General features: G+C 43.3%; 1 protein-coding gene across 3 annotated transcripts in view; it reads right to left on the bottom strand.

The window, feature by feature from the left end:
* SLC12A8 (solute carrier family 12 member 8) overlaps nt 1-18,969 on the bottom strand; it is a 44,188-nt gene that overhangs the window by 6,199 nt on the left and 19,020 nt on the right. For 2 of the 3 annotated variants that reach the window (XM_042878005.1, XM_042878007.1), the window contains 6 exons: nt 14,716-14,829; nt 8,642-8,729; nt 7,463-7,550; nt 4,323-4,469; nt 1,259-1,904; nt 296-393 (listed from right to left, as the gene is read on the bottom strand). In XM_042878005.1, the coding sequence (XP_042733939.1) occupies nt 296-393; nt 1,259-1,904; nt 4,323-4,469; nt 7,463-7,550; nt 8,642-8,729; nt 14,716-14,829 (1,181 nt within the window). The remainder of the gene's footprint in view (nt 1-295; nt 394-1,258; nt 1,905-4,322; nt 4,470-7,462; nt 7,551-8,641; nt 8,730-14,715; nt 14,830-18,969) is intronic. The other variant, XM_042878006.1, reaches the window with a different exon arrangement.

Here is an 18,969-nt window from a genome sequence, read left to right as displayed (position 1 = left end):
ATCTGATGTTTTTTCCCCCATCAGCCCCACATCTCTAACTCTAGAAAAGTTCTAAGACGACAGACTTTGAATTTGGATCTTCTGTGTTTGTTTGTTTTAGCTCTTTTAAATAATGTCATCTGCCTTTCTTATAATTTGAACTAGGGATGCATATTCCTGCAAGTATTTAGTTCAGGTAAGCGGGGAAACACAAAAGCCATTTTAAAATACTGTAGTGTATTTGCACCGCATTAAGTGATGAACTTCCTTCCATGTTTTACAAACACAAACCAATGCTCAAAATAAAATTACTTACACCAGCAAAGGAAACCCAGTAATTGCAGAATTTGGAGTAGAAGGATTTTTGAATTTGCTGAATTTCCAGCTCTAGATTTTGCTGCCTTGTAGATGATTCTGGAGCATACGAAGAAAGGGAGAGAGATATTATAAAGGAGCTGGTGTGTCAGTCTTTTTCTACTTCACATTACCAGATTGCAGAAACCAAAACAGAAATTCTATCTGACAGCTGGGCATGGCGGAGTTTAGACATAACTTCTAAAATGAAAGCAAAAAAAAAAAAAAAAAAAAAAAAACCAAGCAGGAAGGGAAAAAAAGAAAAGAAACAAAGGAGTTTACAGCTCTGGTATTGAGGCCATTTTAAGTTCACACATACGTCATCGTATGTGATGGAAAGCAAGGCACAGTTTCTGTATTTGTAAAAGAAGAAAGATATAACATTTAATTGGCTAACATTGATAGAAGATTACTGATCTGAGACAACAGCCCCCACTGTAAACAGTATTAAATACCCACAGTGCCAACAAAATGAATTCAGATTCTTAGCTGCGGATGACGAATTACAGCCTCCTCCTGCAGCATGGGGATCATTTCATTTTGATAGCTAGAGCTTTAGGCTTGCAAAAATCCATTCCTCCTACCCTCCTACCCAACATCATGGCAAAATAAGCCCCAAGATAATACTCAAAACCTTTTTAATGCACAGCATTAAGAGCACATTTGTAGAATAACGAGCATGCAGTAAACAACCCTACACTAAATACAGTCCTGCCTGCTTTCCTGTGATTAATCTTCCATAGGAAATTACACTGGAACTTCTCCTGTGATTCATTACAATGAACTCTATCCTCACCTGTAATAAAAGATATTATTGCTATGAATCACCCAATGACAGTCCCATATAAAGCTAGTTTCTCGCCTGCCTCCAGGAGGACCAAGGCCGTAAATCATTCCCTGTGAGTCCCTTTCCTGCAGCCCTCACCTCCCATCCCACGACCTGAGACCTCTGGTGCCTTGCTGCACAGCTGCTCCCCGTGCTCAGGTGGCCCCCAGTGATCCACAGCAGGCAGTGCCCAGCACGATTCCACCTCACACTGCTGGCTTTTGGGTGGGGGCTCCATGGTCTCATCCCAACCACACTGAGTTGGAGGAGCATCGTGATCAAGATCCAGAAGAAAGCTGTCTTGTAACATTTGCTTGGCTGGCTTCTTTGCTTTTTTCTGTTTGACTTTTTGCAGGAGATTCTCAGCTCCTTCCTTTTTGCCAGCATCTGGCTCATCACAAAATGGTTTAAAAAGCTGGTCCATGTCTTTTCTGAATTCCAGCAAGGTACCATTCGATCTGCTTTGAATTACTCCATCTGATGCATGGCAGGAGGGCCTGTTAAAAATCAAGGGCTGGGAAGAGTGAGGAGGCTTAGTGTTTTCCATCAGTGCCTTGCCAGGTTTTTGCTGAACGTCGTAGCTCAAGGAGATCGAGAAATAGGAGTAGTCTACAGCAATATATGTCAACATGAAGTTGATGGTGACTATCGGAGCAAGAACGTTCACTTGCCCAATGAAGACGAAAGCCATGGTGATGAGACTTGTTAAGCAAATTGCAGCTACTGGAGTCTTGTTGGGTCCTTTCTATTGCATCAATAAGAGAAAATTATTTAAATTAAGACTTGTGAGGATCCCCCCAGCTCAGATGTAACACATGAATATCCCAGCAGTCTGCAGGTACCCCGTTAGTCATGAAACGTACCTCCACGTGTGCACAGCAGAGGTTCACTGGCTTAATAAATTAAAGGACAGACTGGAAGCCAAGAACTGCTGAGTTCCCACCTCACCTCTGATCCTTCCTCAATCTTTGTCTTTGGAAAATTCATCCAGTCTCACTCTATATCTCCATGGTAAAATATTAAAGCAGCAATAAACCTTCAGAAAGATTTGTGGAGCCTATGGGAAGCTTGGGCTGTGTTCAGGCAATAAAACATGTTAATTACACTTAACTGTTCATTTCTAATTTCTCTACAGGGCCCTTCATTGCTGTCTGCTCAAAAGGCTTCTCACAAATTTTAATCTCAGGTCCAGTACGCCCTTCTTCGATCACTGCTAAAGAGTGAGCCGACACGATGCTAACTGCCCATCAGAGCTGCTGTGAAGGCCCTTTTGAGATGTGGTTTGTCCCACATGGGCTACTGCTGGAAAACAAGCTCCATTTCTAAAAGTCTTGCAGTTTGGGTGTTTTTCCAGCAGCTCACAGCCGAGAGGAGGCACCTCAGAGATGAGCTGAAAGGTGCTCTTCCAGCTCCTTTACACCAACAACAGCACGAGACGGGGAACATTTTCCATCCTACATTTTCATTTACTGCATGTTCTTCTCTAATAAACACATAGCTCAAATGGAAACTATTTCTATTTTCTCCACGCTTACTTATTAATAGAAAAGGGGACCTTACGCCTTTTCACAATGAAATGAGAAATATGTCTCCGGGATAAATGAACTCGGTTCTCAGAAAGCATCTTAGGTATTAGAAAGACTTACTGAGATAGGGAACAGATGGTACGATCTCAGGATGCCTCTGGCTTAGGTTTAACGCTACAGAAAACAATAGTGTCCTTCACATTAACTGGGGTTATGTTGCCTACAACACTTTCCTAAACCATGGAAAAGAAGAACTGATGTGGAACAGACTGTTAAGGGCAAACTACACTTATTAACTCTCCAAGAACCAAATCTAGACAATTTTCAAGGTAGCAGAGAGAAGGAAGGGGAAGGTGATCTGCCTTTAATTTCTTACCTCCTTCTGAGCATTTCACATTGAGGCACTCTGCCCAGTGTTCAGAGCAGAAAACACTACAAAAAGACAGAATACTGCCGGAGAAGAGAGGGAATCAACTTTGCAGCCCTTGGACTAAATGACTGACAGTTTGGCAAGCATTGCCACGTGGAGAACAGTCTGTTCTGGGATTGCCTGACAACTGCCCTCAGTAGCTGGAAGGTTTTGCTGTTGTTACGATTCCTGCTTCTCCCGTAGTTATTTCTATTATTCTTATTTCTGTTATTATTGTCTTATTTTTCAAGAATTACACCGAGAAATATAAAATACAGGAAACCATTATGCTTCTAAAATGAAGATATTTTAAAATATTCTTAAATTTCTACATTGTGCAATATTTGTTCTTCATTTATAAGGCTGCTCTGAAGAAGCAAAACCACCTTAAGGTTCTCCCAGCTGCTCGCTGCAGTTAGGTGCTGTAGGTTATTTAGAGCAAGGGAAATTTTTTTCTCCCTCTTTAGAAAAATGAAAATCCATATGAAATACTTTGATCTACATGCATAGCCCATGACTACACAATCCTTATTGGCTGATGCTTTGACTGTTCTCAGTGAAACAACTCATGTGAATGAGGATTACTTACTAGGACAAGGAAAAAGCTTCTTGCCAAATTCAAAGCAAGGCTTTGTTTAAAAGCAGCCCTCTAAATTAACCTTCCAAATGTATTCTCTCTATTATCTTCACAGAGTCCAAAAGGTACCTCACCCTTTTCTCCCAGGTGCAGAAACAGAATCCACTGCACTGCAATTAGTACTCAGCTACCATGTCACCAAAGAACATAGGAAGATCTCAAGGAAAAAGGGCAGGAAAGAAGAAAAATAAAAGAAAAAGAGGAAGCTACCATCCATTCAATTAGGGTGCTTGGACAAAACTTTAGACTTCTGCCCTGAAAGGGAGGGCAGAGAAGAGTCAAGTGCCTCAGTCACAACTATGACAGCATGGGTTTAGATAAAGTGTTTGCAAAAAAAACCACCAGCAAATCACACTCAAAGTTGTATCTCAAGCAGTTGTCTTCCTGGAGATGTCTCAAAAGAAGTGGGATCAAGGAAGGAGGTCACACAGTCCAGAAAGAGCCGTCCATGTGTGCAGAAGGGCCAAACGGCTCTAGGACAGGGGCACAGCTGAGACAGGGAGCACAGACCCCATGCCAGAAATACTCATTGTATCAACAGCTTCCCTTCAGGTTAGCTTTCACAGTAACTTCACAGGAAGGGTCACTAACCCCACGTCCAAGGAAGGCGAGCATGGGGACCACGTTCTCCTGGGCGATGCACTGCAGGATTCGGGGCGCCCCGTAGAGCCCCCCCATGCAGGAGGCCAGGGATGAGATGTACAGCCCTAGCAGAAACAAGAAACCCACCAAAGATACCTGGAGGAAGCAGAGAGAAGGCAAAGTCAATTACTTTGTTTTTCAAAGACCCACAAGTGATTTTAAATGTGCATTTTCACAGATCCTCTATATTTTATAACATTGCAGAATGATCTAAGTGGAAAAGGCAGCAATTTAACTGGTCTGTGGTATAAAGTGCAAGTAATTAATACAGGAAAATTACCCCATAAAAGTAATTTAATACTGAACATCCTGTATCAACAGAGCCATTTGACAAACTCATATCCAAGAAAGTCTTTGTCACTCGGAGCAATTGCAGCAAAGCAGCAGCTATTAGATTCCACTTAAGTAACTGCAAGTGAGTTTATTTCAGGAGAGATCACTTATATACAGAGCACACCATACAGGAAAAGCTACCCAGGCTTCCAACCATCCAAAACAGGAAGACAAACCCCTGCATCCCAGAGGGGAAAACCAATCCTGAAAGAAAATCCGCAGTAAAACCAAATCAAACTTGCCACTTAAGCAAATAGCATCATAAAAAACATGCTCCAAAGGATATAATACAATGACCTTTTTTTCCTGTCTTCAATGAGCAAAGAATTTCCTCCGGTATGCACAAAACTTCAAAACCTTTAAAGCCACAGTGCTGCTTACTACAGGTGGTTTTATTGCCCTTTGCTAGCCAACACCTCCTCGAGCTGGCAGTCCAGCTGGGCAGCACTACGTGTAGGCAGCAAGCTGTGGGCCAGGCACAGCTCCCAGCCCCCAAACACTGAGCCAAGGCCAGCTGAAGCCCAACCTTTCTCAAGCAAAGAGACATCCTCGCTAACCCTATAGTTATGGGCAGCTTCTACAAGCTGAAACACAAATTGTCTATTCAGAGATTTGAGGGTTATTCTCTTGGCTTGCTAATAACAGGGTTTTAGCACAGTTTTCTGTGGGAATACTTGTTTTCACTGTGTTTGCCAGATGTATTTTAGAACCGTACCGGACTCCTACCACTCAAACAACAGTGTTGCTTCTCCCCATGCAAATCCACTTGCTCTGGGAATTTTATCTTGTGGGGCAGAACAACTTGAGGGGACGATTAGCAGCTATCAGCTTCCATCAGACAAATGGGCAGACCCTGGCTGCAGGAGCCTGACAAGCAGAAATCCCCCCCCCCCCCCCCCCCCCAAGAACTGGTCTGGTTTGGGAAACACTTGGCAGAAACAATCAGTAGTGCCAGACATCATATATTACTTTAGCTGCCAAAAAAGCTTGCATTTAAATGCACTACTTGACATTCAAATCAGGGTTAGAGGGGAAGAGTCCCTTTCACTGAAGCTGATGAAAGGTTTTGCTGTTGGTTTTAAGTACCAACGGAGAGTACGAATACTCAGTAAGAAATTGGCACTTCTGGCTCATTAAGAAGGGAAATCAGTGAATCTCATTTCTGTGTTTGCAAAGCCAAACAAGCACCATGGGGCACAAAAGCAGCCACTTGCTCACCTGCACCTGCCAGAAATGGGGAGCTGGAATGTTCAGTGCGCAACGATCGCGTTCTCTCTCCAAAGTCATTCCAACACACAGGCTTGCTTGTAGCCACTCAGAGAAGCCAAATGAGTGTTTGGATTGTTCCACTGAAGGGAGTTTGCTTTGTTTTGGGGGGGTCTGTTTATTTTTTTTTATATTTAACAGCGTTAAATATCTTCAGATTCATCTCCTGGGAGACATTACAGCTTTTCCCCATGGAGGGTTTTGAAGTTAAAACACATTCAAAAATCTCTCTCTCTTCAGCTGGTTCAGTTACAGGTACTGTTTCATTACCATACTTTCCATCCGCTACATCTGTCACATTTACTTAACAAAAGCATTGCGTTAAAGGTAAACCCATTCTTTTTTCCCTGAAATAGAGATGATGTTTCACCTTAGCAGGAAGTCACAGGAGTCCCACCATTAATTTGAAGGTTACTTTGGGGACTGGAGGATATCTAAGGCTACAGTTACTTGGAGAGAAAACAAAGCCAAAGTCTCAAACTGACATTTTAGATTAAAGTGTTATAAATTAAACTGATAGATAACATCTCAAAAAATAACCACAAAACAGTGTCAGATATCATATAGTATAATGCTGAATAATAGGAAATTAGCCCTTCCATATGCCATCTAGAGTAAGACAGAGAGGCACACCGACATCTTTGCTCTTCTTTCAATGGCCTGCATGCCTGGGTTCATTGCACGTAACCCTACAACTCTCCTTCATTCACACACACCATCATGGAACGTCTCAAGTTCTCTAATCCAACTGCTCACACTGCAATTACAGTCTGGGTCATATGAGACCGTCAGCCTTGCTTGACTTAGTACAGATAAGCAGTGGAGTTCTTTAGAGATTTCAATTTGGCCCAAACTTCCACCAATGAGAAAGGATACATTCAATAAAAGACAGCATTTCTCACTAGACCATATTAGCATACTGTAGCTCTTAAAGGTATCTGCTGAGTGATTATGCCACGATTCAGCATTATTGGATATGCTGGTGAATGCAAAGATATTCAAATCAATTATACACTGGTACGTGCATGGGAAAGATCCCTTGAATGTCAATGAGAGATGTGCACCCAAATCTCAGGATTTTGGAAAAGCTCAAGCATACAATGACAAAGAAGCTCCCCAGGCTAAAAGCCCCATCATATAACATCTTTTTATACATGTATAACCAAGATGTTATAATCACAATATAATCAAGAGAGTAAGGCAAAGCAGACAACGATAACAAAAAGAGAATAAGTGGAAGAGCTTACCCTTTGGTTGAGCTCACCAGAAGACACCAAAAGAGGGGATCTCCAGAAGAGATCCTTCCCCTCTGGTAGCCAGCTCTTAAATAGGTCTAGGAGGGGTGCAGCCAGGCTCCACCCCTTCCAGCAGCACAGGTGAATTGCCTTCAGCTGTGCTCCTCTGGCTGACTCATGGCTCACCTCAGGTGATCAATCAGAGGTTCAGGCCGTGACTCAGCAGTTCCCATACAATACACAAAATCAAGTTACCTTCTCTGCTATCATGAAGTCGTAGCGGAGAGACTGACGGGTGCAAATGGCTCCTAGCAAAAAGACGAAGACCATGTAGAGAAACCACCTGCAAACAACAAAACCAAATCATTTTCTCCAGCCAGACAAGACCAGTGAGAACAGTGCCCACCAGCAGAGGCAAAAGAAGTCCGTGTGCCTGTAAGCTGGGTTTTCAATCATTCTGTACTGGCTGGCTCTGCATGGCAGGATGTCACCACCATACTCATTACGTGCCCATCACAGCACAGTGGGGACAGTAAATCACAGCCACAGCATGACAGTACAGTTCCCCTGAGGTAAGGAATCTATATGTCCTTGATATGCACACAGGGGAATGATCCAGCCATGCTGTATGCAAGTCCCCTCTTTCAGGGGGCAGTGCCAGGTTTATCACCTCTGTCACGATCCTCCTTGGATATCTGTGGCTGTTCCACTGGAGAGATAAGCCAGGTTGCCTGCAAAGTTCAGGCAGCAGAGGTGTGAATTCCCTGCTCTAAAACAAAAAGCACCAGCTGCAGTAGGAATTCAACAATGTCCAGAAGATCCCTCCTTTCTGCCTCAAGCTGGGTATGCAATTAATATAATATTTTCAGAAGTAGCTTAATCGGCAATGAAAGCAGGAAAGGAGCTACTGAGGTACTTTTTAACACATAACATTGCATTACTTCTGGAAAGCAGCATTTCTCAGGGGGAGAGCTCTGCTCCCCCGGCCTTGCAGTCACACCGGTCATTTCATCATTTCACCACTCTTAGCCTCATTTTCCCCAATAAGAACAATTACATTTTCTTTTTTTTCCAAAGACAGTGCTTTGAAATCAGCAGCAATAAGTGACAAAACCACGTGTCACAGGCCTTCAAGAACTTTGCAAGCCGCTTGGGGACAGCCAGGCTGCAGTGGCATAACCCCTCTAGCACGAACACACATCCCATCCAACAGAGGAAGCTGAACAGTGAGGAAGGACTTACTCTGTATCCACTGAACGGATCTCCTCTCCAATCCACCCAGAGTAGGTGGTGGTAATGGATGAGAATTTGAATGAGAGCCAGACGTTAATTTTCCAGATGGCTGAGTAATAAAAGGTTGATGGGAATATGAAATGGATTGGTCACATCCAGGGCAGGCTCCAAATAGTAAATTTTCCCCAGCCTATTACTTACGAGGTGCCAATAGCAGCCAGAGACCCCAGGGGAATGTTGGTAGCAGGCTTCTGGAGATCTCCACTCATATTGAACCCAGCCATCACACCTATATTTTGTAGACATAAATACAATTTAGAGTTAATCCAAGTTATAGCATCCGTGACATATATTCCAATATACAACATAATTTAATCAGTCACTTCATCGATTACTTCAGAACTTTAACTAGATCATTTCACTGCACTGCCACGTGTAGGGTTACTGCCTCCCATTGACTGCTTGGTAAGTAACTGCTCCTGTCTCAAGGGAAATGAGCAACTGCTACCGCATCTACAAAGAACTCTTTGTCCATTTTGAACAATACTGGGGGGAGGGGTGTGTGAAGAAGCAGAAATCCAACAAAACCCATCTTATCTTAATGCAAACATGATAGAAAACAGTGTCATTAGATTGTTGGAAAGAAAAATGCTACTGTTCATCACAAGCTTGCATTCAGCAGGCTGTCCTGTCCCACCAGCCCCAGTCAGTCAGAGCAGATCAATTGCAGGTGTCTGCATTCACAAAGGACAACCACTAATGCAGCGTTTAATGTCTGTGTTCAATGACTACCCCATGCATTTAGCAGAGAGAATTGGAATATGCACGTAGGTGGCAGTTTCCAGCATTGGGCTCTTCTCTGCAAGCATCACTCAAGGCTCTGGACTGGCATTATCTCTGCTGTGCAGATAAGGAAATGGAAGCATTGAGCAGGTAAGTGATTGCCCAAGCATCACAGAAAACACCTGCAGAACAATAAGCACTGGAATATCATTTTAGGCCAGAGCACAGGGTATTGCATGACCAGTGACAGTCCTCAGCTTAACAAATCACCATCAAAAGTTGCAAGAAAGGCAAACAAGAAGGATCAAAGGATTGACAACTCTGTCTTAGGGCTGGGAACCCCAGCCTAAAAAGAGTTAAGAGACTTTACTCACATTTGAAGAGAGTCATGCCAGACTTGGCAAAAAAGTGCATCTTTTCTCATTAAATTATTCCCAAATTTCTCCCAGAATATTTGAGATATCTGCTATAAGTAAATTAAATGCTTGACTTAGAATTCCAATGAGAATTCAGACAATCTGAAGGCAGTACAAGAGCCTCCCTAAGACACTCATTCTTGCCCATCTCTGTCCCATTTTGGGAGAATTTTCTCAGCAAAGGACAGTCAGTTTCACAACAAATCCTGCAGCACAGCAGATAAATCCCAGCTCAGCCAGATGGATGTCTTCTCTAAAGGCCTTGCAGGGCTACAGATGGATGGCCACCAGGGAGCCATGGTTGTTGCTAATCAGGGATCAGCAGCTCATCTGCCTGCTCTGTCCTGGGCTTTCCTACATGTTTTCATTGCTCCATGGCCCCATCTGCTAAGTGGGAATTGTAACACTTTCTCTCGGCACGCTAATGAGCACAAGGCACTCACATGCTGCTAAACACACCAGCTAAGCATCCAGCACTTATTTTCTTTTTCTTCCCCTTGATCATCTCAGGCCCACCCAGCAGCCATCTCTTTCTATCATTCTCTCCACCAGAACCTCGGTGCCCTGGCACTTTGCTTCCAGAGAAGCCGTCTTCCAGATTCAGATCAGATTCAAATCCCTGAGACTTACTTTAAAAATCAAACCAAGTTGCTCATTTTCTCCTGGAAGACTGCTCTGTGGATGTAGTTCTGTGTAGCACTGGTAAAAGCCCATCAGCTGGTGTACTTTTCCCCAGATAAAGTTTCCAAGTGCTGTTCAAGCACTGTTCCTTTTTCATGAGTTATACAATAGGCTTAGCTGGAGGTCAGAAAATGTAGGAAGGCAGAAGTCTATAGGAACAGCCGAAAACATCATACTACATGGAGCATCCATGAGGCACTCCTCAGTGACATGCTATTCTGCATTTCAGGGGTAAAGCAGAAAATGCAGAATACCCTGCATTTTTCTTCCAAAGGGAGCAAGCTGTTGTCAGAAGGACAGCTGCTAATCCAGTGTGTCTCTTGGCCAAGTTTCCCTAACACTTGGCACCACTTCTGTATCTTCCAGCTCAAGCTTGACTCACCTCCTCCTCAATCAAGCTGTTACCTCAGCAAAGCACTGGGGAAACACCAATATGATGTTTCTCTGGACCAACTATGAAAAAAATTGAAGGTGTGAAGTCACTTGTGCACTGATAACTGCAGGGCCTTGACTACCCCACTGCCTCCCTTGCACATATTCACACATAATAAGGTACAGCCCAAAATGGCCTGCCAGAGCCTATATACACCAAGATCAATGACTGATCTCATGGTTAGGGGTCAGATCCAGACCAGTGCAGAACCTCCAAGGTCACCAGAGTGTCACAGCCTCCTTTGACAAAGGCCAGTCACCACTACAAGATCCAAAATAGCATTGGTCTGAGTGGCTGAGAACATCTGCCTCCTCCATGCTGACTACTCCCAGACTTGAGAATCTTCTTGTACAGAAGTACAGACAATGTCAAAGTCATCTCTCTACCACCAGCCAAAAAGAAATTAACCAGATAGGGTGCCAGCTGCTGAAGAGTGGAACTGAGAAGACCTTGTGCAAGCAGCAAACTAACCATCCCACTTCTCAATGAAAGGACAAAAGGACAACCCAATTCCTTTCTAACAAATTAAAATAAAAGAAATTGAACAAACTCCACTATCAATAGCTTTGGTCAACCCTTGCCAAAGAGTGAGCTGGGCTGGTTTGCAAGACTAGCTACTAAAGAGAACAAAAATACGTGCACTTGCACACAAAATCCAACCAAGCAGAGAAGTTGGGACATTTCATCCTCCAGACAGATCTATTCCACAAGGAAATGGCCAATCCCTTTTGAACTCAAGCAATCCTATCTGCAGATTGTCCACAGAGAAAATTATCCACCTCTCTGTTTCAACGAGATAGCAGGCTGGATTTTCCACACTAGCTATTATCTCAGAGAGCGGCAGATAATGACAAAGCTGCTGGACAAGGAAGCATGAAAACACAGTCAGCTCAGCCAGGAAATTATGGCTGAGACAGTCTGTACATTGCTGCTATTCCCAGCGTAATCCTGACCTGGGAATCATCCAGGCAGTGGATACGTGCATGAAGAGACCACCTACACTGTACATTAGACATAAGCATCAGCTCCACCAACCCTGGCTTACAGCTCTACTAGCTATGGTTTATAACTGTAGATACGACTGCCTGCAAACTGCCATTGTATTGCATTTTCCAGAAAAATTACTATAAAATGCGAAAGTTTGTGGTGTTTAGTTTGTTGGCTTTTTTTTTTTCTTTTTTCCTTCAACCAAGAGATGAAGAATGGAAAATCTGAGATTGGAATTGCAGCTGATTGTTTAAAAGGGCCAAATTCTCCACTGATGTAAGCTGGCATCTCTCCACAGACTCCAGTGGAGTTGTGCCAGTTTACATCATCTGATAACTTAGCCCAAAACTTCTAAATCTATTTGCTGTCATTTTGCAAGTGCCAAATATGGTTTATTTCAGAACTGGTGTCAGCACAATGACATTTTCCAGTAATGCTGCTCAAACATCATCTTACTTTATCGTATCACACAATAACACACTTCTTTCATTAAGCTGAAAACCTTTGGAATCTGGTAGAAAGAAAATCATTCCCTGCACAACACTAATGCTTAACTTCATCTTGAAGCTGCACTGGCAGTTGTGTGGCTGCTGAACAATTGCATGCATTTCTGTGGGCACGCAGCTGCTGAGCCTCCTTTGTCATGCACATCCCTGCTTAGATGGGGAGCTGAGGTGATGGCTTCAAGCTGTGCCAGGGGAGGTTCAGGTTGGATATTAGGAAATATTTATTATTTAACTGAAATCAGTTGAATTCAGATAACAATTGGAAAGGGAGAATAAAGAGTTTATCCTGAGAATATCAAAATAGTTTCACTTCAAAAAGGAACACTTCATCTCAGAAGGGCCCAAACATCTCGTTTCACAATTTCCTAAACACTTTTTAAAAAACCTTTGTTATTAGAACAGCATCTTAAATTGCGAATCAACGTATGCTAAAAATTAAAAAGAATAAACAAAACATTCAATAATAAAAGCTAAACCAAATATCATTTTGGGTCAAATTAGTTTTTCAAAGTGGCTCAAAGCAGCCCCCCACACTGAACAGCAAATTGCTTGGCTGAAACTTTCCTTGAATTGAAAAACTTAATGCACGGGATTGTGCTGCCAATGCTTTGTCCACATCACCAAGGGGGTTCCAGAAGAAGCAGAAACTGCTTAGGGATGGTGCAGGGAATGGTTCAGGAGGATAAAGCAGAGGTGCAGCTGGGGGTGACATTCATGCATCCTTGCCATTCCTTTCTTTTCTGCCCTGCAGAAGAGGCTTGGCAATTGTGTGGCATCTCTCCAGCCTGCTATTAATGCTGCTGCCAAAACTATCCCTGCAATGTCACCTGGAAGCCTGCAGACCGCCTGTGCTGCTGGGCCTGCTGCCAGGCAGGGAGGAGCACCCTCCTGTCCTCCTGCCTGCAATGCAGTGGGCAGCATTTGTCTGCAGAATGTGGGGCACCGGGAAAGCTGGCATCCCCTCTGCAGTACTGAGCCTCCATTTTGGGTGAGGATTCAGGCTAAGACATCGCACCAGCTCTTGGAGATGGGAGCTCTGAAGTTGCACAGGGCTCTCAGCTGTGATTTGGAACAGAAAAGCCTTGACTCCCATCTCTTGCCTTCTTAATCTTTTTTAATCAGATCACAAGTTCTCCCATGTAGCATTACGTTTTCTTTCACGAGGCTCCTAAGCACTGTGGTGCTATAAACAGCAATAACAGGAACAATGGTGGTGTTATATGGTACCACTGGCATCGCTGCTCCAAAGCAACCATTTAAATCCTGTAAATAACTAAACAATAAAAAAGAACACATGAAAAACATCCGCAGTAACCAAAGTAATTATACATCAGCCCAAACGTGTTTTTAGAGAATATTTAACATTACTACTGGTGTTACAACCGCTAACTAATAATGCAACATGCTGCTAGGACTTCAAATAAATTATATCTGTTAGTTTTGGCCTTCATCCTAGCAGCCAGGTATTAGCAGTGATGAAGAACCATTTAATATGGTTAATCATGGCAATTTTCTGCACAGCTTTGTCATAACTGTTCCTTCTTCTGTGATCAGGGAACTGGAAAATCCCGCTTTCCTGAATCAGAGGCAGGACTCTGAAGAAGGGCTCCTTCTGCAGCCGGGAGACTTGCGTGGGTAAGACCAAAGCAATAAGGAAGAGGGCAGCAGCCAACTGCTCCATGGTGCCAACAGTTTGGGCAAGGAAATTTTTCAGAAGGAAGCCTACCTGGAGGCAACAACCAGCCTGGTAAGCTGGGAGAGAGGATTTCAAAAGAAAAATTGGGCTCTAGGTACACCTGACAAAGTGATTCTGCTAGATTATTTCTCCAGCTCATCTGCTTGACAAAACCTTTCAGTTTCTCTCTCTGTACCGCAGCAATTCCACTAACAACTTTCAGTAAGTTGCTTAGAGTTAATCCTCTGCAAATTCATCCTATAATCCAAGGATTCATTGCTATGGAAACTGCTCATGATCGGTACTTTTTATTGCTTAAAAAACAGCATCAACAAAAGGTATTTTAACTCCAACTGATAGCTATTTCATTCCCACTGGAGAGTACCAGCTGTGGAGAGGGGACATCGATCTTCCTCTTAATTTAAGGGAAGGAATGACATAAAAGCATGAAGTTACACTTAATGAACATGAGTCCTGCTGTGTGGGCAGTGCAGAGAGCAGTAGGTCAGCATCCTGGGTGCTGGAACCAGCCCAGCTCAGCCACCAAGAGTCCTCCCATCCCTTTCCCTCCCATCCAGCACAATCTCATTGCAAGGCTTATCTAGCAATGTGAATCATTGATCATCACAATTAAAAAAGCTTGGAACCCTGTGGCCTCAAAGCATTGGCCAAGATTGCCTAATCCTTGGAGGGGAGGAAACAACACCATCATGTCAACCCATAGGCTTGACAAGCAGCCTGGAGAATCTCCCCAGGAGATGTGCCTGTGGAGGGGAGGATAAAACTCACCGTACCTGTGGCAGCTGGGAAAAACACTCCAAAAACAGTGAAGAAGGACTCCCCCTGGCTGTAGTCTGGCAGCGTGTTGTTAAATAAAAGCTCTTCAGAGTAGCCAACAAAGCCGTGCTCTGCAAACACAGGGAGGGAAAGAGGAATATCTCAGCCACTGCACGCATGGTGGGAGAGCCAACTCAGTCTTGGGTGACAGCCCCTTCACCCCCAAAAAAGTGTGAGCAGTGGCTGTTTCCAGTGGTTGTTTGAAATGGCGAATGTCAACTTTTTTAGTGGGGGAAGAGGTAAGCATGGTTAAATGGGTACCAATGCCAGGCAAAGACTTGAGTAGCAGTGATTGGACTGCTAGCACGTCTCAGCTGTGCTCCCCCATAGGAAGTCCTGCCATCAGCACCTTTCCATGAAACCTGCCCACCAAGGACCATCACAACCTATGGGTAGTAAAGATAACTTAGAAAGCAGGTTAAGGAATTAAAGATACATCTACAAAATTAATAGCTTCATTTTCAGCAGGCAATGCTGCTTTTTAACGGAGTATCTTCTGTTGTGGAAACATCTCCTCCATATAAGCACTCCAAATGCTTGTGACTGCAGTGGGGGGAGGTGAGCAAAACTGGTTTATTTCTTCTTCCAGCCACTACAATTTATTTCCACAAGACATGTGACTGCAATAACTTGAATTTTCTCATTAGCAGGCAGGATGTTGTTTATGGCTGTGCAGGGTGACAGCCAGAAATTTAAAAACGACTCCATCAAAGCTGTCCCATGCCTCAAAGGCAGCACTAATGATGTTTGGACAATAGATTCGACTGGAAAGTTAATCAAGAGTTCTGAACACAAGACATGTTCGTTTAAAGTGTCAGAATATAACTAACCACAGAGCTTTGAAGTTGCCACAGAAAAAACCTATAGATAATCAAAAGTTTCCTACTACATCTGCATTCATTGTGTTGCCCAAACATGGATGGGTCTCCTGCTGCCAGGCTTTTAGAAGTTCCAGTCATCTTCACAAGGAACAAGCTACAGATGAGACTTAAAGGGAATATGCTCAGTGCAACACCCTGACCTCCGGACCTCACAGAAGCCTACTTAAACTATTTCTACAGAAGCTGCAAAGGGGGAATTTGTGTATGTTGTACATTCCTGCAAGACTAGACCCAAACCTTTTTTTCAGACAAAGCCCGTACAATCTTAACTGGAATTTGTGCCCACAGCACAAGTGCTGGCTGCAGAACTTCTATCAAACTCCTCAAGAAAAGTCTCAGTCTGCAGTCAAACAATTGTTCATCCGCTCCTCATAGAAATGTTTTGCTATTAAAACAAAAGAGGTGGGGAACTATTCAACTCAGCCTGAGGACTCATGTATATAGACAGACCTTCTCCAATTCATGCTTCAGAGCAGCATCAACTACAATTATACCACTCTTGACAGAAGTTTGCTCAACCAATCTGGAAAATCTCCCATGGACTCTAGGCTCTCGGGATGATTTACTCTCATATTTTCCTGCCTCGGGTTTTCCCTTCTGCCCAACCATCACCACCCTGTTTAAAGCACTTGCTGCTCCCTCTTGCCCATCTTCTATGTTATCTGCCTTTTTTCTTTTATCATGCCCTTTCACCCATTTGGAACAGTCCCCATCCTGCACTGGCACAGCCAACTGTTTCTGACAGGCTGTAGGACTTTGTTTGTCTCAGCTGATGCCACTGCCCCAGTACGTGTGCAGTCACCTAGAAGCCAGATCCCATCAGCTGATCCAAGCAGCACATTTAACCTGCACGTTCCCTTTTCCATCATCCAAGTGCTTAAGGAAAACACCAAAGAACTCAAACCAAAACCTTGCAGAACCTCACCAGACACAATCTCCTTCTCTGTGAATAGACCATCTCTGACTGGGGTCTTCCAGATGGACTTGGGGCCTATACAACTAAATGACAAGCTGATGCAGGCAGCTTGATTAATTGAATCACAGAACAGCCCAGGCTGGAAGGGACTTGAAAGATCACCAGGTACAACCTTTGTGTCTCCTTTTTCATATCAAAGGCCAAGTACATAACCAGACTGTTTTCGGTATAACCACTTTGGCCATGCCACAGCCGAAGGGAGATTCTGAGACCCTTCAGTCCCTCATCTGACCTGCAGAGGAAGAAAGGAAGCAGGAAACATCTGAACTGCAACCCCCGCCCACTAGTTTCTACACAGCTCTTAGTATTAAGGTTTCTGAGAGACAAAGAAAAAAAGACCTGTACTCAGGTCCAGTTTACACAATTAGGTGGGATACGGTCAAATAACTCCCTGTGTTATTAGCTATCATCCTCTGAGACAACCAGAACATATTAACACAATCAGATACCTTAAAGTTAAGGACATGTGCAGAACGAAATACCTTAGCATTTGCAATCAGCACAATGAATGGACAGTATTGGTGCAACCAATCTCCGCCAACCTTAAGGAGCCAAATGATTTCCCACACTCCTTTCATTTGCCTGCTGTTCCCTTTCCCATTTCATTCACCTAACTGTAAATCTTGGATGGCAGAGACTGTATATATGCACACAGCCCGAAACAATGGCAGATGTTACTTGAACATGACAGCAACAGATTTGTTGAAAAAGTCACAGGATACACAAACTGCTCTGTCCCACTTCTATTTCCTTTTCTCTCAGCTTTGGTGGGACAGAGGAAGCCCAGCAATTCAAAATTTCCCCTTTATACAGGATCGGAGCTTTCTACCTCTATTAAAGAAAAGTTCATCCAAATGTTACTTCTTATGCTAGCCTCATTTTTCAGTCAGTCACCCTCCTGTAAAACAGAAGGCAGGTCCCTTTTGATCAGTTTTACGCCATGCTGGGTAACAACCATCAATTTAAGTCAACTCCCTACACACAACTCAGAGCTAAGCGCACCATGCTGTGAACATCTCCTGGCTGTCATCGTGCCCACCACTGTGGCAAGCCTGGCCACCCTTTGTCAGTCATATCAACAGTCCTAGTTGTAGCTAATGGGGCAATTGGGCTGAAAATCATCCAAAACAAAACAGGAATCAGCAACTGAGACCAATTGGTTAAATCAACAGAGCACTCACTCGGGTGTTCATGGAGTCAATTATCCACATCCCATTTAAAGTGCACTTCAAAAGGCTGCACTTCGGAAGGAGGAGGGAAGGAAACGCCATAGGGTCTATATTTGGCTCTCTGATTTCCCAACAAGGCATAATCGGTTTTTAATTTTTGCAAGAGGATCTCTTCCCTTTAGCTAACTGCTGGGCATGTGAGATGCAAGCCGTACCCCTCCCTCCTCCTGTATCACTCACGACAAAATTTCTGCTCTCCGTTAATTTATGTGACCCCACAGCCTTTAAATCATGCCCTTAATGAGCCCGATTCCTGCTGGTCTGCAGTGGGCTGGATTGAAGGGGGATCAACAATCTTCCCTGTGTCATGCTACAAGGCAAAGAAGCCGATTCCTTCCTTGTGCTGTCTCAGCCTTAGGGGAAAAGAACAATAAGAAGCAGTAACAATTTATTTACATCATTAGATACTCAATAAGAAGAAGGCAAATAATGGATTTCTCAAGTGGCTGAGCTGAAGTAAATAAGAGAAGGGGGAAAAATTGACTTAAACCAATGTCTGAATTACTTCTGTGATGTTTGATAAATTAAAACACTAAAAAGCTTTAGGTTCAAGGCAAACTATTTTGCTCAACCTCAAAAGATTTATTCTCATTTTGGGATTCTAATTGATTTATTTTCCCTTTTTTTTTAAAAAAAAAAAAAGAAGATTTTGAGTCTATTTCAAATGAAAAATGTCACTGTAGGGAAAAAGAAATTGGATTTTGAATCTAGATGAAACATTTTAACATTTCCATGGCACAGTGTTTCATTTCAATGTCTCTGTGAAATGTTTCATCATTTTCTGATCTTTTTTCTTGTGTGTTTGGAGAAAAATCTTCATAGATATAACTCGTTCCAGTAAACTCAACGCAAATCTAAGCACATTCTTTGAATTTAAAAGAGTATATTCCCTAAGTTACCCATTTCTGGCAAGCTTTATTTGTTGCAAAGACCTCACCTAACATCCTTTCAGTTGCCCTTATTAAAATGAAATAGCAAACAACAAAACAACACCTAGAACATACTAGGCAGAAGAGGCTCCAGGATGAGCATCCTCACCCCCAAGCACTACAAAGCCAACTGGGGATTCCCATGGAGACCCCAGGCAGAGGCAGTGGCCTCCTCCCTCCATCCCAGCTGTGCTTT

This window comes from Lagopus leucura, unplaced genomic scaffold (assembly GCF_019238085.1).
Source record: "Lagopus leucura isolate 7727_CA_CO unplaced genomic scaffold, USGS_WTPT01 Super-Scaffold_100019, whole genome shotgun sequence".
Lineage (NCBI taxonomy): Eukaryota > Metazoa > Chordata > Aves > Galliformes > Phasianidae > Lagopus > Lagopus leucura.
Note: the sequence above shows the minus strand (reverse complement) of the source record. Positions and strands in the feature narration are given on the sequence as shown.